At 40.6% G+C, this 20,504-nt stretch overlaps 1 protein-coding gene across 16 annotated transcripts in view; it reads left to right on the forward strand.

Moving 5' to 3' along the window:
* Positions 1-20,504, forward strand: part of PPFIBP2 (PPFIA binding protein 2) — a 201,343-nt gene that overhangs the window by 153,884 nt on the left and 26,955 nt on the right. For 15 of the 16 annotated variants that reach the window (XR_004537596.1, XR_004537597.1, XM_033928355.1 and 12 more), the window contains 6 exons: positions 498-530; positions 2,206-2,347; positions 4,279-4,407; positions 4,974-5,124; positions 7,618-7,729; positions 9,247-9,335. Coding sequence is in view for 14 of the 16 variants with exons in the window: in XM_033928355.1 (XP_033784246.1) it covers positions 498-530; positions 2,206-2,347; positions 4,279-4,407; positions 4,974-5,124; positions 7,618-7,729; positions 9,247-9,335 (656 nt within the window). In the remaining 2 variants the exon portion in view is untranslated. The remainder of the gene's footprint in view (positions 1-497; positions 531-2,205; positions 2,348-4,278; positions 4,408-4,973; positions 5,125-7,617; positions 7,730-9,246; positions 9,336-20,504) is intronic. The other variant, XM_033928356.1, reaches the window with a different exon arrangement.

The following is a 20,504-nucleotide window of genomic DNA, read 5'->3' on the forward strand; positions in this document are numbered from 1 at the left end:
TTCTGTGATCTCTTAGGTGGGTCCTTGATTATCAAGTCTGAGACTTATTAAACAGTTTTGGATAAAGTTATATGGTGCTATTTTAGTCCACTGGAATGCACAGAAATAAAAAGAACATAAAGGATAAGATGATACTTCAGTTTTACACACCTTAGTTTTTTTTTTTGTTTGTGTTCATTAATCTTTATTTTTTGAACAGTTTTGTAATCTTGTATTTCAACGTTGATCTGTATAAATGAACTAGCATCATGTCAACACTCAGAGGAGGGAGGGGGAGAAGTAATTTAACATGACATTAATTAAACGTGATATTTATTGTTTGACTTGTACAGCTGGTCAGTTGCTGTTAACGGGTTTCCACTTCTCTCTGTGGTGGTTTTCTTTTGCTGGGTGAAGCTTGCAAATATATTTCTTTGCCTTTCTTTAATTTTTATTTTGCTGCTTTGTCATCTTTGCATCTTCCTGTGGCTTTCTGCTGCTCTTTGGAATGGTTGAAGATCTCAACAGGAGTGCCAGCGCTCCGCTTTTAGGTACTGTAAACCTTCAACGCACTTCTTTTTCTCCGAATGGCTCGCTTTCTGGATGGCTACTGTATCTATATTTAGCAAGACAATTAGGGCCCGATTCTGTAAACAGCCTAACTTTTAAATGCCAGTCCACACGGTTGTCAATCAACCACTTGGCATCCTTTATAGAATCGTGCCTTGTGGCACCTATGCAGACTTGGCCTTCCCAGAGGGAGGAGCTGGTGGCCGCCTAACGATGCCGGTAAGCCATGCCTACTTTTTAGGTAGATGTCGGAGGGTGCTGCGGCTTAGGCGTTGCACTGTTATCTGTGCATAAGTTCAATCATCAATTAAAATAATTTTTTTAATTGTTTTTTTTTTTAATGGTGTGGTCAGTTACCTTGCCATTTAACTAATAAAAAAAAAAAAATTAGCTTGCATGCGGATTTAAGTTTGCGATTAGAGCAATCGATTAGTTCTAACTTAGGCACAGTTTATAGAATCAGGCCCTTAGTGAATCAACAATTTGTTTTGCTAATTCCTGGTGCTACAGAAATGATACCACTCTTATTACCATCATAATTATACTACTCTTAGTCGTACTAAAAACTCTTCTAGACATGTGTAACGCTCTACAGTTGCACATAAGAGAAGGCCTTGTCCTGTGGAGCTTCCAGCCTAGTCTAGACCAGGGGTTCTCAACCCAGACCTCGGGACACCTCAGGCTGGTCTGGTTTTCAAGATACTATCATCCAACAAAACTCTCCCAATATCATCAAAACGCAAGCTAGACAGGGCATATTAACTTACCCACGTTCATTATTCTCAACACCACAGAGCTAAAGTGAAAATTATACGCTAAAATGGAAGAAAAAGCCTCAGCGCCCTAGCTCCAACAGTAAAGTTTAGCTAGGCTTTATGGGCAGTTACTTCATTGATATATATATATTTTTTAAACCCTGTAAATGATTCATACTCGGCCAAAAATCATTAGAAACGTACATGACTTATCTGCTTTAACTGAAGATTCAGTCCCACCGATTGTGACCAGCGTTTTTCTAAACTGCTGCTTCAGGGATTACGACCTTAGCGATCGTTGAAAATCACACCGGCGTGGAAGTTGGAATACAGGGCTGAGCCAGACCCAAAGTGACTGCATGCGTCTTTCTGAAGTGTTGTGAATGTGGAAAAAGTTACTAGAATTCCACTTCTTGAGCGCTATAAGACCTTTACTACTACACTGTCCTCAGCTGGAGGGAGCATGTCTTTGTTTGTGGTTCCTACAGATTTCCTGTTTCCCTATGACCTTGTATTGGTTGCATCTTAAACACTGTGGGCCAGATTCTGTAAACGGTGCTGTTTTTTCAGAATCACGGTTCCCGTTAAAGGTAGGCGCCAGTAATGAACCGGCGCCTACCTTCTAATGGAGAATCGCACCTAATGGCAACTAAGGTCATTTCCTTCCGAAATCACGCCCACTTTGACCTTGGGCCCTTTTTGTCACTTTTTTTTTACAAGATTTTAATTAGTTTTTAATCGGTGCAGTCAATTAGTGCACCAATTAAACTAATTAAAACAATTAAGAGGTGTCGATAGGCACTTAACTTGCGGCGCCATCTGCAGAATCTGCCCCTTACTGCCGTCATAGGTGTGTCTGTATAATTTTCTCTTAAAACAAACACTTGCACTTCACTTCCAGGAGACTCGGAGAACAGCGTGGATGTTACTGTCGCATCGAATGAATTTTCACCTTACTCTTCTGGAATGGAATCGGGGCCGCAGTCGCCAGTGTCTCCGGAAAATAGAAGAAGCCCCAAAGGCATCAAGAAATTCTGGGGAAAGTAAGACCTCATGAATGACCTTGGATTAATTCAGCTGGAAACGTAATTGCACTCAACAAAGACAGAACACACTTTAAACAGGTTTATTATTCAGGAGTACGAACACAGCAGAAGGGCTTTGCGTAACCCTTTTACAAAATAACCTGTTATTTTTCCACTTATTGGAATGCAGAAATACTAATGAGTAAGTCAGAAAGAGCTATAGAAATGGAGAACTGTTTCCGTGTTCAAAATGTCAGTATGATCGGCTAGTTGACTGTTTAAGAAGCTACATGCACCACGCATGTATTATAAGGTGCATTGGCCATTAACCTGTAATAAGTGCAATAACCTAACACTCGTTAGTAAATATGCCCCTATGTCTGCATAAGAGAGCCCAGAAAAACTGTAGAAATTATGGCTAAAACGACAGATATAAACATTCTCACAAACGCACGTATTTTTTTAAGTGCAGTGCTGTTTGCATGCTGCCCAAAACTCATCCCCAAACACACCTGCACCCGAAAGTATAGGTAATTTGTCTTTAAGCTCACTTTTACATGTAACTTATTTTGTGCTGGCTTGTTGTGGTAAGAGTGGCTAGCGTAGCTGGTTTTAAGAAAGTTTTGGACAAATTCCTGGAGGAAAAGTCCATAGTCTGTTATTAAGACATAGGGAGAGCCACTGCTTGCCTTGGATCGGTAGCATGGAATGTTGCTACTATTTGAGATTCTGGAATCTTGTTGCACTTTAGGATTCCAGAATCTTGCTATTTTTTTGGGATTCTGAATGGAATGTTGGCCAGGTACTAGTGACCTGGATTGGCCACCGTGAGAATGGGCTACTGGGCTTGATGGACCTTTGGTCTGACCCAGTAAGGCTATTTTTATGTTCTTATGTTAGGTGCAGATGTTGTCATAGACATGCAAAAATTCCCTTAAACTTACTCTTTGTGCACATAATTCATATGTGTAAGGTTAAGGGTTGTTACAGATTAATCGTTGAGGCCCTGAATTTGATGTTTTCTCATTCGTAGTAGAACATAAGAGCATAAGACTTGCCATACTGGGACAGACCAAAGGTCCATCAAGCCCAGTATCCTGTTTCCAACATTGGCCAACCCAGGTCCCAAGTACCTGGCAGAAACCCAAGTAGCAACATTCCAGAGCTGCTATTGTGACATCATAATGCCTCATTCCACCAATGCCTAAGAGCCAACCTCAGCAGTGATGTCACAATGGCTTGACTGTCCTATACTTGGCTCACATAAGAACATAAGAGTTGCCATACCGGGACAGACCAAAGGTCCATCAAGCCCAGTATCCTGTTTCCAACATTGGCCAACCCAGGTCCCAAGTACCTAGCAAGATTCCAAGTAGTTAAACAGATTTCATGCTGCTGATTTTAGGAATAAGCAGTGGATTTCCCCAAGCCATCTCAATAATGGCCTATGGACTTCTCTTTTGGGAAATCATCCAAATATTTTTTTAAACCCTGCTAAGCTGACTGATTTTACCATATGAATAGCATATGTGCAATTTGAAAGAGGTTTGTATTTTAAAATATATATATTTATTCATAACAAGACAATGATTCTCATACATAAAGATCAATGATATACAATCCACGCTCACATCGCATCTGTATTTTTTTAAAGATGCAGGGATATAAACTAGTTGAAAAATATTACACCCACCTTTATGTTGAGATTCTATATAATAGGATTTATAGAGGCAAGTTGATTTTTATAGTTGCTTAAATTAATTGAAATTTGACTAGATTACATAACTGTTCTATTTTGTAGTTCTGTGAGGAAGGTTAATCTATTAATTTCAAAAAGTTCATGAACAGATTATAGCAAAATGGAAGAAATGTTATATATCTGTAGTTCTTCCTTCAAAAATGTTTGAGTTCTAATTTCGAGTGTTTCCCCCTTTGTTTTTCCAAAAAAGAATAAAGAGAACACAATCGGGCAACTTTCATACAGATGATCTGGGTTTGTCAGAGTTTCGAAGGGGTGGACTCAGGGCCACGGCAGGTCCCAGATTGTCCAGATCCAAGGATACAAAGGGTCAGAAGAGGTAATGGTGGTTCTCTTTCTGGTTCTCTGACTTTTGCAATACTGTAAAAGGGGGAGGGGTGGGCTGGTTGCAGAGCCGACACAAAGGTTACTGTGGAGAAGGGAGGGAGGGATTGTTTCAGCTTCCCACACCACTGGACCACCAGGGCAGTAAAGGAGACCAGGGAGGGGAGGAAAAGGGAGGGGGAGCTGGCTTGCTGCAGAGCTGGAAGATAGGATTCCTCGGGGAAGGAAGGGATCACTCCTGCCCCGGTACTTGAATATAAACTATTGGTTCATTTTAGAGTTAACATTCCTCTCCCTGCCACCCCCCCTACACACTTTTTTGGGGAAAAATGTTATCTCGGTTTATATTCACGTATATATGGTAAATGCAGTGGTTGATATTGCTTTAAAATGCCATTTGTGGAGTTTACATATTGAGGGGCACTGAATTTTAAACATGAAGCTCCTCTATCAGATGGCAGCAGTTTAACAGCACAGTAGAATATTTAAGAGCCATTTAATACATTGGTTATTAACTCGGCGTGCAATTCCGTACCATTCCTCTGTTTTTCTTATTTTCAGCGATTCCAATGCACCGTTTGCTCAGTGGAGCAATGAGCAAGTTTGCAACTGGCTTGAAGACTTCGGACTTGTTCAGTACGTGATTTTCGCAAGACAGTGGGTGAGTTCTGGGCACACCCTGCTAACAGCAACGCCTCAAGATCTGGAAAAGGTAAGAATTGTTTCTCAGCCAGGCCACCAGAGGGAAAGAGTTGCAAGTAAATCAATGGGCCTCGACACGCACAAAAATCCAATGAATCATCTATGCTTTTATCTATAGGGTTAATAGTCAGTTTTAAAATAATAATAATATATTCTTTTATACCGCCAAAGCCATAATAGTTCGAGGCAGTTTACAATGAGAAGTACTGGACAATCAATGAAAAAAATACAATACAAATTATCAGAAATACATACAAGATAAAAGGATAAAAGATTCAAAACAGTGAATCAGGTTACAAATGGATCAAACACGCATAATAATATTACCCAACCAGTCATTCAATTTGCCTGCCCGAAATGCAAGAGTGGTTGATCATTGGAACAAGCTTCCAGTGCAGGTGATCGAGGCAGACAGCGTGCCAGACTTTAAGAATAAATGGGATACCCATGTGGGTTCCCTACGAGGGTCAAGATAAGGAAATTGGGTCATTAGGGCATAGACACAGGGTGGGTAAGCAGAGTGGGCAGACTTGATGGGCTGTAGCCCTTTTCTGCAGTCATCTTCTATGTTTCTATGTTTCTATTTTCAAGCGACAAGCATTTACTGTTGGGTAAGCAAACCTACGGATTCTGTATGTAGGCCTGTTAAAACGGTCTAGAAAAAAATGAGAGATCAGGTATTCAGGAGCCATACCAAATATTGATTTAAAACAGATACAGGAAAATTTAAACAAAACTCTTGCCTCCATCGGTAACCAATGTAGTTTTTGATAAAAGGGAGTAATATGTTCCCATTTTTTCAAACCAAAAATCAGCCGAACTGCTGAATTTTGAATAACTCGAAGCCTTTTCAGTGTTTTCTTATATGTACCCAAATAAATGATACTGCAATAGTCAAGCATATGTCAAATGATTTTGTACGAATTAATTGATTGAATATTGTACACTTGTTGCAAGATTTGAAAATGAATAAAGAATATTAAAAAAAAAAAAAAAAGATGGCAGACGAAATGATGCTACATCAAAATATTTTTTAATGGTTCGGAGTGTTTGGGTCTCGATCTAGTAACACTTACCCACCCCCACTTTTACAAAATTGTAGCGCAGTTTTTGAGCACTGGAGCTGTTACCGCCGCGGCCGCTGCTAAGCACCACGTTACAGTTTTGTAAAAGGGAGAAGGGGGTTAGGGAGGAATCCCACTATATTCCGGTGGGTGTCTTAGCATTTAGTAAACGCTAAATCAGTTAGCGTCCCTTGATAAATTCCACCCCGCCCCCTCCACACACACACACTTACCGGGGCTGGGAGTTAACGTGGGCTGTAGTTAAGTCAAAATATTTTAGCCCAGGGTCCCATTTTACACCATGAGACGCTATTCTAAAATACCCCTATTTCGGGTAAAATAATCCAACTTAACAGTAGACCATGTTGATAAAATCTCTTTGTATGTGATAATGGTATTATTGCATGCTATTTGCCACAAAGCCCATTCTATGCAGAGGACACAGATAATGTGTGGTAACGCTGTTATCATATGCTAAACTTTAGTAAGTTGGGAGGGCGTTAATATATAAAGTATGGTATGAAATTATACATTTTTACAGAACTATTATTGAAGGGGGATGTTGGGGTTGTTGAATACAATTATCAAAATCTCACGGGGAGCCTAAGGGTCAGAAAGATTATATAACAGAGGGGGTACAAGACTGAAAGTATGCCTAGTCCAGTGTCTCTCAAACTGTGCCCTGAAAAGATTCTGGGTGTGCCACAAGAGATTCCAGAATTTTATTTTATTTTTAAAAATTCCCTAGAATAGATGACATGTACTTTGTGCACGTAAGAGTCTATCAATGGTATGAACATCTGGGTGCATGAGGATACAGCTGCCCAAACAAGCATCATTCTTTGCCGTGATTGATCCTTGAAAACTAATGGCAAGTTAATTTTAGTTTTATTTTTTTATGCAGTAGTTTTCCTAACTTGAGGAACAAAGCAATCAAGGTTTTGTTACCGTTTGGATCTTCTTACCGTCGCAAATTTGGATTTTCAGCCCTGACACAAATTAAATTGAAAAAAAAAAAAAGAGAGAGCGACTGCAGATGGTGGATGATGAAATGCGTGTTTGCTTGTCGACTATCGAGCTGTGCTTTGAGTTAATTTGCACTCAAAAACAAGCATATCCATTGCATTGATTAGCAATTCTATTCTATCTAGTTTCATTTATGTGACAATTACTCATACATAGCTTAAAGAACTTTAAATAACTTAAATTTAATTTTTTGTTGGTTTTGCAATTTTATAATTTCAATTATAATGCGCCATGAAAAACTTTAGTGTGCCGGATGTAAAAAAGTTTGAGAGACACTGTACAGGTTATAATAATCTGATTATTCCTCCCAGTGTGTATTACATTCTTCTCTCGCTTTGCATCTTCCTACTTAAATAAGAAAGTAAGTAGAACTCAGCTGACCATGTGTATGGCCTGTACCTCTCAAATTACAGGAGTTGGGAATAAAACATCCTCTTCACAGGAAGAAGCTACTGCTGTCTCTTAAATCTATAAGTACGAAACAGGAAGAGAAGTCAGGACAACTGGATCATTTGTGGGTGACTCGTAAGTGTTAACAGCTTTTACTTGGTAGTGGAGGTTGAATGGAAGCAATTCTTTTTTTTTTCATTCGCATAATGATCCCAGTATTGTGGCCTACTGATATAGCTTCTATGGAGAGTTGATGTTCCTGTATAGGACTTTATTAAAAATTATCTTGATAATCCACATAAAAACCTAAAGACATATAGGACCCAATCCACTAGAAACATGGGACCCAACACGGCCTGTGTTTCGACAAAGATGTCTTCCTCAGGGGTCCTTATAATCGATAAGTAAAAACTTGTGGATTATCTATTGATCTGTTGGCTGCATAAAGCTTCTATAAAATTATGGACACATACACAGCTGCAGACTGCGAAAGTCCCTTTCTGCCCACTCTTCCTTATTTGCTTTCTTAATTGGCTTCACTTAATTGACGCATGTCCGTTTGTCATTACCACACTGGGAGGGGTGCTCCAAATACCACCTGACTTATCTGCACCAAACATGCCTTTCCCGGGGCCACCTCAAAGGTTATCCAGGCATGACCTCTTGTCTTTCCCAACTGGCCTTTCCCTCCTTTTCTTCCTCTTTCCATCTCTGCTATTGATGCTGTGGTGACTGTGTACGTGCTCAGGCCACACATGCATGGTTTTATAACTGTCTCTTCCGTGTAACTGCCTAGCACCAGCTTATGTTCACTCTTCTGCTTTCTGTGTGCTGGCTCGCTCCTATCTTGATGGCAGCCTTGCTCTGAAGCTGCTACGTAATTCACGGAAACAGGAGAGAGACTGTTGAATCTGAAATCACACAGAAACCATTTTAGTGTAGCTTGGCCTGTTTTTCTGTCCTTAGGCCTAATATCCAGGGCCTAATGAGAGAGAGGAACTCACAGCGGTCCTCCCTCACACTGAATGGCCATGCAGTAGATAATCCAGGAGTTTTTGCATATCGATTATACGGACCCCTGAGGAAGATATCTTTGTCGAAACATGGACCATATTGGGTCCCGTGTTTCTAGTGGATTGGGTCCTATATGTCTTTAGGTTTTTCTGTGGCATATCAAGATAATTTTTAATAAATCCCAATTCAGGAACATCAATTCTCCACAGAGTCTTTTGTTTTGGTTGGACTTGCCTACTGATATAGCTTCTCATTCCCATTAGATGTTCAGTAACACAAATAATTTAGCTAGTTAGTTTCGTTTTTACATGGCCGTGATGGAGGAGTGTGTTGTTATCAGGAGGGGGAAACATTCTTGAAATTCTGTGGAATGAAGGAGAGAGGAGATAGACCTGGGAGTAGGGTTACCATATGGCTCCAGGAAAAGGAGGACAAATTGAGACATCCGGGTTTTACTTCCACTGCTGAGACGGATCTGTCAGCGCTAAATTGTCATCGAGGTCTGTCAGATCCAGAAAATACAAGTGGCGCGGACCTCAGATTTTTAAGGATGTGCGGTTTTAGATCCGCCAGGTCCGTCAGGTCCACGTTTTACCCCTTCCCCCTCTTTAATCTTGTCATTATTCCTGAATTTCTAGGGTGGCTTGATGATATCGGTTTACCTCAATACAAAGACCAGTTTCATGAAGCGAGAGTGGATGGGAGAATGTTGCAGTATTTAACTGTGGTAAGATGGGCTTTATTTATTTATGTTTAAAATTTCTATACTGTTTAAAACTAAACGGTTTACATAATATATATACATAAAATTGTAAAAAAACCACAATTAGATATCTACAAAGTAACACAGGCTTATTATACAAAGAGTCATGAATGATTCATCAACAACAATAAAAAATAAAAAAAAATCCTTGACTAGAAAAAGGCGTCTACAAATAATTGCGCCTTGAGTAATTTTCTCAAACTACCCTTTGCACGACATTTTCGTATTTGGCCCACAAGGGAGTTCCATATTTTAACTTCTGCACAACAGAAGGCCATTTTACCAGTCTCCACAAGCTTCGGGTTAGCATTTGTTTCCAGTAGAGCTAAGTTCTCAGAACGTAATGATCTATCTAATATAATAAAACGGTAAGCCGCGCATACACACTTCCTATGCGTGCGTCCGTTTTCTGTGAGCTGTAGCACACATAGGAAGTGCGCATGCGCGGCTTACGGTCCGGCCGCAAGTGACATGCGTGCCCTTCCCTGCTCTCCACCGCTGCCGGCCGCTAGCACCCCCTGCCCTCTCCGTCGCCTCCCGGCTCCAGCGGCGTAGGCAGCACTATAAACACGCTGCTTCACGCCCTTCTCTGCCGATTTCCTCTGCCGCGTTTCTGATGACATCATCGGAGACAGACGCGGCAGAGGAAATCGCCAGTGGAAGGCCGCGAAGCAGCATGTTTAAAGTGCTGCCTACGCGGTTGGAGTCCCGAGGTTTGTCGGCGGTGGGAGGGTCAGGAGCAGGCCGGATCGACAACGGCAGTAAAAGAATGGGGAGGGGCCGAACGGAGCAGGGAAGATGAGGTAAGAAAAGGGAAAGGGGGAGTGGGGGAAAATGCTGCTACTGCTTCTACACAGGAAAGGGGGGGGGATAGGAGGGAAATGCTGTTGCTGCTGCATAGGGAAGTGGGATGAAAATGCTGCTGCACAGGGAAATGGGGAAAAATGACAGACAGACAGCAGGAGGGAGGGAAACAGAAAGAAAGAAAGACACAGGGCCAGGGAGAGGGACAGAAAGACAGACAGAGAAAGGGGGCCAGAGAGAGAGTCAGCGGGAGAGGGAAAGGGGGCTGCTTTGGGGGGAGGGGTGTGCTTGGGGCAAACAGCTTTGCTCTAAGGGAAAGACAGAAGGGGCCATGGAGAGACAGGGAAAGGGATAGGGGGCTGCTTTGGGGGGAGGGGTGTGCTGGGGGGAGACAGAAGGGGCCATGGAGAGATACCCCCCTTGTACCTTTCTAATCATACCCCCCCTTGTACCTTTTTATTCATACACCTCTTGTACCTTTTTAATCATACCCCCTTGTACCTTTTTAATCATACCCCCCTTGTACCTTTTTAGTCATACCCCCCTTGTACCTTTTTAGTCATACCCCCTTGTACCTTTTTAATCATACCCCCTTGTACCTTTTTAATCATACCCCCCTTGTACCTTTTTATTCATACACCTCTTGTACCTTTTTAATCATACACCTCTTGTACCTTTTTAATCATACCCCACCTTGTACCTTTTTAATCATACCCCCCCTTGTACCTTTTTAATCATACCCCCTTGCATCTTTTTAATCATACCCCACTTGTACCTTTTTAATCATACCCCCCTTGTACCTTTTTAATCATACCCCCCCCTTTACCTTTTTAATCATACCATCCCTTGTACCTTTTTATTCATACACCTCTTGTACCTTTTTAATTATACCCCCTTGTACCTTTTTAATCATACCCCCCTTTTACCTTTTTAATCATACCCCTCTTGTACCTTTTTAATCATACCCCCCCTTGTACCTTTATAATCATACCCCCCCTTGTACCTTTTTATTCATACACCTCTTGTACCTTTTTAATTATACCCCCCCTTGTACCTTTTTATTACATTACATTACATTACATTAGTGATTTTTATTCCGCTTGTACCTTGCGGTTCAAAGCGGATTACATAAGAAGAGAACTGGACATTTCCAGGATGGTACATGACAATAGAGAATACAGTTTGAGGATAGAGACTTAATAACAGAATGATGGTAAAGACTTAATAACATCGGAAGATGTTTTGGACGGCAGTGTTTTGGTTTCTTAGGGGATGGGGTGAGGGAGGTTAGGTAGATTGTATATGCTTTTTGAACAGCAGTGTTTTGATTTCTTTACGGAATGTCTTGAGGTCTGATGTTGTGGTTAACAATCTGGTGATGGAAGGTTCGAGTTTTGCAGCATGTGTTGCCAGGAGGCTATCATAAAGCTTTTTGCGGTGAGTACCCTTGAGTGGTGGGTATGTGAATGATGTCAGTGTTCTTCTTGTTCTGGTTGGAAGGTTACGGTTTAGGCGGTCATTTAGGTAGGTGGGTGCAGTACCGTTAATTACTTTGAAGAGTAGACAGTATAGTTTGAATTGAATTCTGGCTCGAATCGGTAGCCAGTGTGAGTCTAGGTAGGCATTGGTGATGTGGTCAAATTTTCCGAGTGAGTAAATTAGTCTAAGGGCTGTGTTCTGAACAGTTTGAAGTTTTTTGATCATGTTTGTAGGGCATGGTAGATAAAGGATATTGCAGTAGTCCACGAGACCTAGTACCAGGGATTGTACAATTATCCTGTAGTGTTCTTTGTCAAAGAATTTCCTTATTTTTCTTAAGTTGCGCATTGTGAAGAATGCTTTTTGGGTAGTTTTGTTGATTTGGGTCTGCATAGTGCAGCATCTGTCTATCAGCACTCCCAAGATTCTGAGTGAGGTCTGGATTGGGTATTTGGTTGCTTTAATTTCTAGGTCTGTTATGGATGGGTTTTTGTCCGTTTCAAGCATTAGGAATTTGGTTTTGTCCGAGTTTAGTTTAAGTTTGTGGTTTGTCATCCATTTTTCTACTTCTTCCAGAATTATTTCCAGGTGTCCTGTTGAGGTGTGGTCTTGGATTTCAAAGGGGAGGAGAATAGTTATGTCATCTGCGTAGCTGAATGATGTTACATTTAGGTTGTCTAAAGTGGTGCCGAGGGAGGAGATGAAGAGATTGAATAGAATAGGCGATAGTGGTGACCCCTGCGGGACTCCGCATGGATTTGACCATGGGTTAGATTTCGTGTTGTTTGTCTTAACTCTGTACGTTCTTGTTTTAAGGAATCCTTGGAACCAATTGTAAACCACCCCTGAGATCCCGATTGCATCAAGTATCTGGAGTAATATGGTGTGATCGACTAGATCGAAGGCGGCGGAAAGATCTAGTTGGATAATTAGGATCCTGTGTCCTTTACTGAGGTGTTGTCGGGCTATGTCTAGTAGTGTTGCTAGTAGTGTTTCCGTGCTGTGGTGAGATCTAAATCCTGATTGAGAGGAGTGAAGTATATTATGGTCAAATAGGTAGTTGGTGAGGTATTGAGCCACAAGTCCTTCAATCAGTTTGACATATAATGGGATCGAAGCGATAGGTCTGTAGTTGGTAGGAGCGTCTATAGGGCCTTTTTGATCTTTCAGTAGGGGTGTGATTATGATCTCTCCAAGATCTTGTGGGAATTGACCTTCTATGAGAGTGCTTTGAATCCATTGCATGAGGTTGGTTTTGAATTTAAGGGAGGCATTTGTAAGCAGATACGATGGGCAGTAGTTCAAGTCGCATGAGGAGTGGCTGTATTTTTTGTATAGTCGGTTCAAATCAGACCATTGTAGGGTTGGGAATGTGGTCCATGTTCTGTCTGCAGATATGGCTTCTTCCGTTGTGGGGGTTATTATCTCGTAGAGTTTGGTGGTTGAGTTGTTGAAGGTATTTCTGATTGTAGTGATCTTGTGTTTGAAGTGGTCTGCTAGTTGAGAAGCTGTTGGTGGTTTATTGCCTTGAGTGGCAAGGAATGGGTTTGTGTCCGTAAGTTTTTTTACTAAGTTGAAGAGTGTTTTTGTGTCAGAGGTGTTTGTGCCAATTAGTTTAGAGTAGTATGTTTTGCGCTTTTCTTTAAGTTTGATGTTGTATAGTTTGATTTGGGTTCTCCAAGCGGATTTGGTTTGATCATTTTTCTTTTTTCTCCAAGATCTTTCAAGTTGTCTGCAATGCCTTTTTTGTAGGAGGAGTTCGGAGTCGAACCACTTGTCTGAGGATCTGCAGGTTCTATGTTTGGTTTTTTCAGGGGCTAGCTCGTTCAAGGTTGTTTCACTTAGGATGCGCCAGTGATTTACGAAGTCAGTTGGGTCGATGGGGGCGATTATAGGATCAACTTTATCCCAGAATGTGGCAGGCTCAATTTTCTGTCTAGATTTGAAGGTTGTTTTTTGTGGCTTGGGTTTTGTGTTATTTTGAGGCCAGTTGATGGTGAAAGTGTATTTGTGGTGGTCTGACCAAAGAGAGGGATGCCAGGTACCATTGGTGATATGAATTTTTGGGGTGTGGAGGTTATGAGACGTGAATGCTGCTATATCAAGTTGGTGGCCTTTTTCGTGCGTGGGTTCAGGATTGAGGATCTGGTAGGATAGGGCGTCGAGGTATGAGAGTATATCGTCTACTTGTTTGGATGTGTGGTCCTCGAGGTGGAGATTGATGTCTCCTAGGAGCAAATTGTATGTGGAGGTTAGAGAGTTCTGGAATATGAATTCTTCGAGTTCAAGTTTTGAAGTGTTCCATTTTCCTGGAGTGATGTAGCATAATAGACAGTTCAAGGTGTCTGTGAGTGTATTGTCGGAGAGTTGGCATGCAAGAAGGTCTAAGTGAGGGGTTGAGTGTTTGTGTAGAACTTTTAGGTTGAGGTTGTTTTGTACTAGAATAGCTAGTCCTCCCCCTTGTTTGTTTTCTCGACAAACCAGCTCTAATTTGTACCCTTTGGGGCAGAATTCGGTTATGCATGGGTCCGAATTGGATGTTAGCCAGGTTTCGGCTAGGAAGAGACAGCTTAGTTGTTCTTCAGTCAGCCAGTCTTTAATTAGGTTTGCTTTTGGGCTAATTGATCTTATATTCATGTAGGCACAGGTTAACGAGGTATATTTTGTGTTGGAATTAGGATTGCAATTAAGGTAGAGGATATTTTTTAGTGGTGTGAGTTGTTTTTGAGTAGTAGTCTTGTGCTTTGGTGGAGGTCTTTTTCCCCAGGTGGTGGGAATGTGGTCTTGGCTGGTCAGTGGGCAGGATGTTAGGGTTCTCGTGGTGTGGATTTTTCTGGGTGGTTGTGGTTGTCTGTAGGTTGTTGTCAGAATTGGGATGGGTGATAGGTGATATCCTGTGGTTTGCCAGTTGGAAATGAGTAGTGAAAGTATTAGGATGGCAAGTGTGGTTTTGTATATGTAATTTTCCATTTTGTTTGTGGAGTGGCTTGAGTGGCCTGTTTGCAGGTCCGATGCTCTCCTTCTCGGCGGCGTGGGCTGGCTCCCGCTGCTGGAGTTCCCGAAGCAAAAATTAAGAAAGTAAAAAAATAACTATAAAATAACTGAAAAAAGTCTCCTCTCCCGTCTGGCAATGGGGAGGAGGCGGATCGGGGCTTGAGTGGCCTGTTTGCAGGTCCGATGCTCTCCTTCTCTGGCGGCGTGGGCTGGCTCCCGCTGCTGGAGTTCCCGAAGCAAAATCAAGAAAGTAAAAAAAGTAAAAAAGTAAAATAAAATAAAATAAATAAATAAATAAATAAATAACTAACTAACTATAAATAACTGAAAAAAGTCTCCTCTCCCGTCTGGCAATGGGGGGGAGGCAGATCGGGGCTTGAGTGGTCTATAACAAGGTATAACAAGGTATACCAACTAATAAGAATGGCACGGTATATTGCCGGCAAGGTATACTGAATAACTGTTAAGAATAACAAGGGATACTGCAAGCAAAGCAGTTCGCCGGTGTGGGGCTCTAAAATCAAGGAGACCCCGCTGGTTTCGGGGGAGGGGCGGACTGCCTCACGCTCCCCTGCAGGATCGGGCTCCTCTCTCTGCTTTTCCTGCCTTCCTGCTGTTTAGAGTGCAGGCAAGGCAGATCGCCGGTGTGGGGCTCTAAAATCAAGGAGACCCCGCTGGTTTCGGGGGAGGGGCGGACTGCCTCACGCTCCCCTGCAGGATCGGGCTCCTCTCTCTGCTTTTCCTGCCTTCCTGCTGTTTAGAGTGCAGGCAAGGCAGATCGCCGGTGTGGGGCTCTAAAATCAAGGAGACCCCTTTTATTCATACCCCCCTTGTACCTTTTTATTCATATACCTCTTGTACCTTTTTAATCATACCCCCCTTGTACCTTTTTATTCATACACCTCTTGTACCTTTTTAATCATACCCCTCCTTGTACCTTTTTATTCATATACCTCTTGTACCTTTTTAATCATATCCCCCCTTGTACCTTTTTATTCATACATCTCTTGTACCTTTTTAATCATACCCCCCATGTACCTTTTTAATCATAACCCCCTTATACCTTTTTAATCATACCACCCCTTGTACCTTTTTATTCATACACCTCTTGTACATTTTTAATCAAACCCCCCTTGTACCTTTTTAATCATACCCCCCCTTTACCTTTTTAATCATACCACCCCTTGTACCTTTTTATTCATACACCTCTTGTACCTTTTTAATCATACCCCCCTTGTACCTTTTTATTCATACACCTCTTGTACCTTTTTAATCATACCCCCCCTTGTACCTTTTTATTCATACACCTCTTGTACATTTTTAATCATACCCCCTTGTACCTTTTTAATCATACCCTCCTTTACATTTTTAATCATACCACCCCTTGTACCTTTATATTCATACACCTCTTGTACCTTTTTAATCATACTCCCCTTGTTCCTTTTTAATCATACCGCCCTTTTACCTTATTAATCATACCCCCTTGTACCTTTTTAATCATACCCCCCTTGCATCTTTTTAATCATACCCCCTTGTACCTTTTTAATCATACCCCCTTTGTACCTTTTTAATCATACCCCCCTTGTACCTTTTTATTCATACACCTCTTGTACCTTTTTAATCATACCCCCCCTTGTACCTTTTTATTCATACACCTCTTGTACCTTTTTAATCATACCCCCCTTGTACCTTTTTAGTCATACCCCCTTGTACCTTTTTAATCATACCCCCTTGTACCTTTTTAATCATACCCCCCTTGTACCTTTTTATTCATACACCTCTTGTACCTTTTTAATCATACACCTCTTGTACCTTTTTAATCATACCCCACCTTGTACCTTTTTAATCATACCCCCCCTTGTACCTTTTTAATCATACCCCCTTGCATCCTTTTTAATCATACCCCACTTGTACCTTTTTAATCATACCCCCCTTGTACCTTTTTAATCATACCCCCCCTTTACCTTTTTAATCATACCATCCCTTGTACCTTTTTATTCATACACCTCTTGTACCTTTTTAATTATACCCCCTTGTACCTTTTTAATCATACCCCCCTTTTACCTTTTTAATCATACCCCTCTTGTACCTTTTTAATCATACCCCCCCTTGTACCTTTTTAATCATACCCCCCCTTGTACCTTTTTATTCATACACCTCTTGTACCTTTTTAATTATACCCCCTTGTACCTTTTTATTCATACACCTCTTGTACCTTTTTAATCATACCCCCCTTGTACCTTTTTATTCATATACCTCTTGTACCTTTTTAATCATACCCCCCTTGTACCTTTTTATTCATACACCTCTTGTACCTTTTTAATCATACCCCTCCTTGTACCTTTTTATTCATATACCTCTTGTACCTTTTTAATCATATCCCCCCTTGTACCTTTTTATTCATACATCTCTTGTACCTTTTTAATCATACCCCCCCTTGTACCTTTTTATTCATGCACCTCTTGTACCTTTTTAATCATACCCCCCATGTACCTTTTTAATCATAACCCCCTTATACCTTTTTAATCATACCCCCCTTGTACCTTTTTATTCATACACCTCTTGTACATTTTTAATCAAACCCCCCTTGTACCTTTTTAATCATACCCCCCTTTACCTTTTTAATCATACCACCCCTTGTACCTTTTTATTCATACACCTCTTGTACCTTTTTAATCATACCCCCCTTGTACCTTTTTATTCATACACCTCTTGTACCTTTTTAATCATACCCCCCCTTGTACCTTTTTAATCATACCCCCACCTTGTACCTTATTATTCATACACCTCTTGTACATTTTTAATCATACCCCCTTGTACCTTTTTAATCATACCCTCCTTTACATTTTTAATCATACCACCCCTTGTACCTTTATATTCATACACCTCTTGTACCTTTTTAATCATACTCCCCTTGTTACCTTTTTAATCATACCGCCCTTTTACCTTATTAATCATACCCCTTTGTACCTTTTTATTCATACCCCCCTTGAATCTTTTTAATCATACCCCCCTTGTACCTTTTTAATCATACCCCCTTTGTACCTTTTTAATCATACCCCCCTTGTACCTTTTTATTCATACCCCCTTGTACCTTTTTAATCATACACCTCTAGTACTTTTTTATTCATACACCTCTTGTACCTTTTTAATCATACCCCCCCTTGTACCTTTTTAATCATACCCCCTCTTACTTTTTTATTGATAGACCTCTTGTACCTTTTTAATCATACCCCCCCTTGTACCTTTTTATTCATACACCTCTTGTACCTTTTTAATCATACCCCCCTTGTACCTTTTTAATCATACCCCCCTTGTACCTTTTTATTCATACAACTTTTGTACCTTTTTAATCATACCACCCCTTGTACCTTTTTATTCATACACCTCTAGTACCTTTTTATTCATACATCTCTTGTACCTTTTTAATCATACCCCCCCTTGTACCTTTTTAATCATACCCCCCTTGTACCTTTTTAATCATACCCCCCTTGTACCTTTTTAATCATACACCTCTTGTACCTTTTTATTCATACACCTCTTGTACCTTTTTAATCATACCCCCCTTTTACCTTTTTATTTATACACCTCTTGTACCTTTTTAATCATACCCCCCTTGTACCTTTTTATTCATAGACCTCTTGTACCTTTTTAATCATACCCCTCTTTGTACCTTTTTATTCATACACCTCTTGTACCTTTTTAATCATACCACCCTTGTACCTTTTTAATCATACCCCCCTTGTACCTTTTTATTCATATACCTCTTTTACCTTTTTAATCATCTCCCCACTTGTACCTTTTTAATCATACCCCCACTTGTACCTTTTTATTCATACACCTCTTGTACCTTTTTAATCATACCCTCCTTGTACCTTTTTAATCATACCCCCCTTGTACCTTTTTAATCATACCCCCCTTGTACCTATTTATTCATACACCTCTTGTACCTTTTTAATCATACCCCGTTGTACCTTTTTAATCATACACGTCTTGTACTTTTTTAATCATACCCCCCTTTTACCTTTTTAATCATACTCCCTTGTACCTTTTTAATCATACCCCCCTTGCATCTTTTTAATCATACCCCCCTTATACCTTTTTATTCATACACCTCTTGTACCTTTTTAATCATACCCCCCCTTGTACCTTTTTATTCATACACCCCTTGTACCTTTTTAATCATACCCCCCTTGTACCTTTTTAATCATACTCCCCTTGTACCTTTTTATTCATACACCTCTTGTACCTTTTTATTCATACCCCCTCTTGTACCTTTTTAATCATACCCCCCTTGTACCTTTTTATTCATACACCTCTTGTACCTTTTTAATCATACCCCCTTGTACCTTTTTAATCATACCCCCCTTGTACCTTTTTAATCATACCCCCCTTGTACCTTTTTAATCATACCCCCCTTGTACCTTTTTAATCATACCCCCCTTGTACCTTTTTATTCATACACCTCTTGTACCTTTTTAATCATACCCCCTCTTGTACCTTTTTATCATACACCCTCTTGTACCTTTTTAATCATACCCCCTTGTACCTTTTAATCATACCCCCCTTGTACCTTTTTAATCATACCCCCCTTGTACCTTTTTAATCATACCACCCCTTATACCTTTTATTCATATACCCTCTTGTACCTTTTTAATCATACCCCCCTTGTACCTTTTTAATCATACCCCCCTTGTACCTTTTTAATCATACCCCCCTTGTACCTTTTTATTCATACCCCCCTTGTACCTTTTTAATCATACCCCCCTTGTACCTTTTTAATCATACCCCCCTTGTACCTTTTTAATCATACCCCCCTTGTACCTTTTTAATCATACCCCCTTGTACCTTTTTAATTCATACCCCCTCTTGTACCTTTTTAATCATACCCCCCTTGTACCTTTTTATTCATACCCCCCTTGTACCTTTTTAATCATACCCCCCTTGTACCTTTTTAATCATACCCCCCTTGTACCTTTTTAATCATACCCCCCTTGTACCTTTTTATCATACCCCCTTGTACCTTTTTAATCATACCCCTCTTGTACCTTTTTAATCATACCCCCTTGTACCTTTTTAATCATACCCCCCTTGTACCTTTTTATTCATACACCTCTTGTACCTTTTTAATCATACCCCCCTTGTACCTTTTTAATCATACCCCTCTTGTACCTTTTTAATCATACCCCCCTTGTACCTTTTTAATTCATACACCCCTTGTACCTTTTTAATCATACCCCCCTTGTACCTTTTTAATCATACCCCCCTTGTACCTTTTTATTCATACCCCTCTTGTACCTTTTTAATCATACCCCCTCTTGTACCTTTTAATCATACACCTCTTGTACCTTTTTAATCATACCCCCCTTGTACCTTTTTAATCATACCCCCTTGTACCTTTTTAATCATACCCCCCTTGTACCTTTTTAATTCATACACCCCTTGTACCTTTTTAATCATACCCCCCTTGTACCTTTTTAATCATACCCCCTTGTACCTTTTTATTCATACACCCTCTTGTACCTTTTTAATCATACCCCCCTTGTACCTTTTTATTCATACCCCCCTTGTACCTTTTTAATCATACCCCCCTTGTACCTTTTTAATCATACCACCTCTTGTACCTTTTTATCATACCCCCCTTGTACCTTTTAATCATACCCCCCTTGTACCTTTTTATTCATACCCCCCTTGTACCTTTTTAATCATACCCCCCTTGTACCTTTTTAATCATACCCCTGTACCTTTTTAATTCATACCCCTCTTGTACCTTTTTAATCATACCCCCCTTGTACCTTTTTATTCATACACCTCTTGTACCTTTTTAATCATACCCCCTTGTACCTTTTTAATCAT

This window comes from Geotrypetes seraphini, chromosome 19 (genome assembly GCF_902459505.1).
Source record: "Geotrypetes seraphini chromosome 19, aGeoSer1.1, whole genome shotgun sequence".
NCBI classification, from domain to species: domain Eukaryota; kingdom Metazoa; phylum Chordata; class Amphibia; order Gymnophiona; family Dermophiidae; genus Geotrypetes; species Geotrypetes seraphini.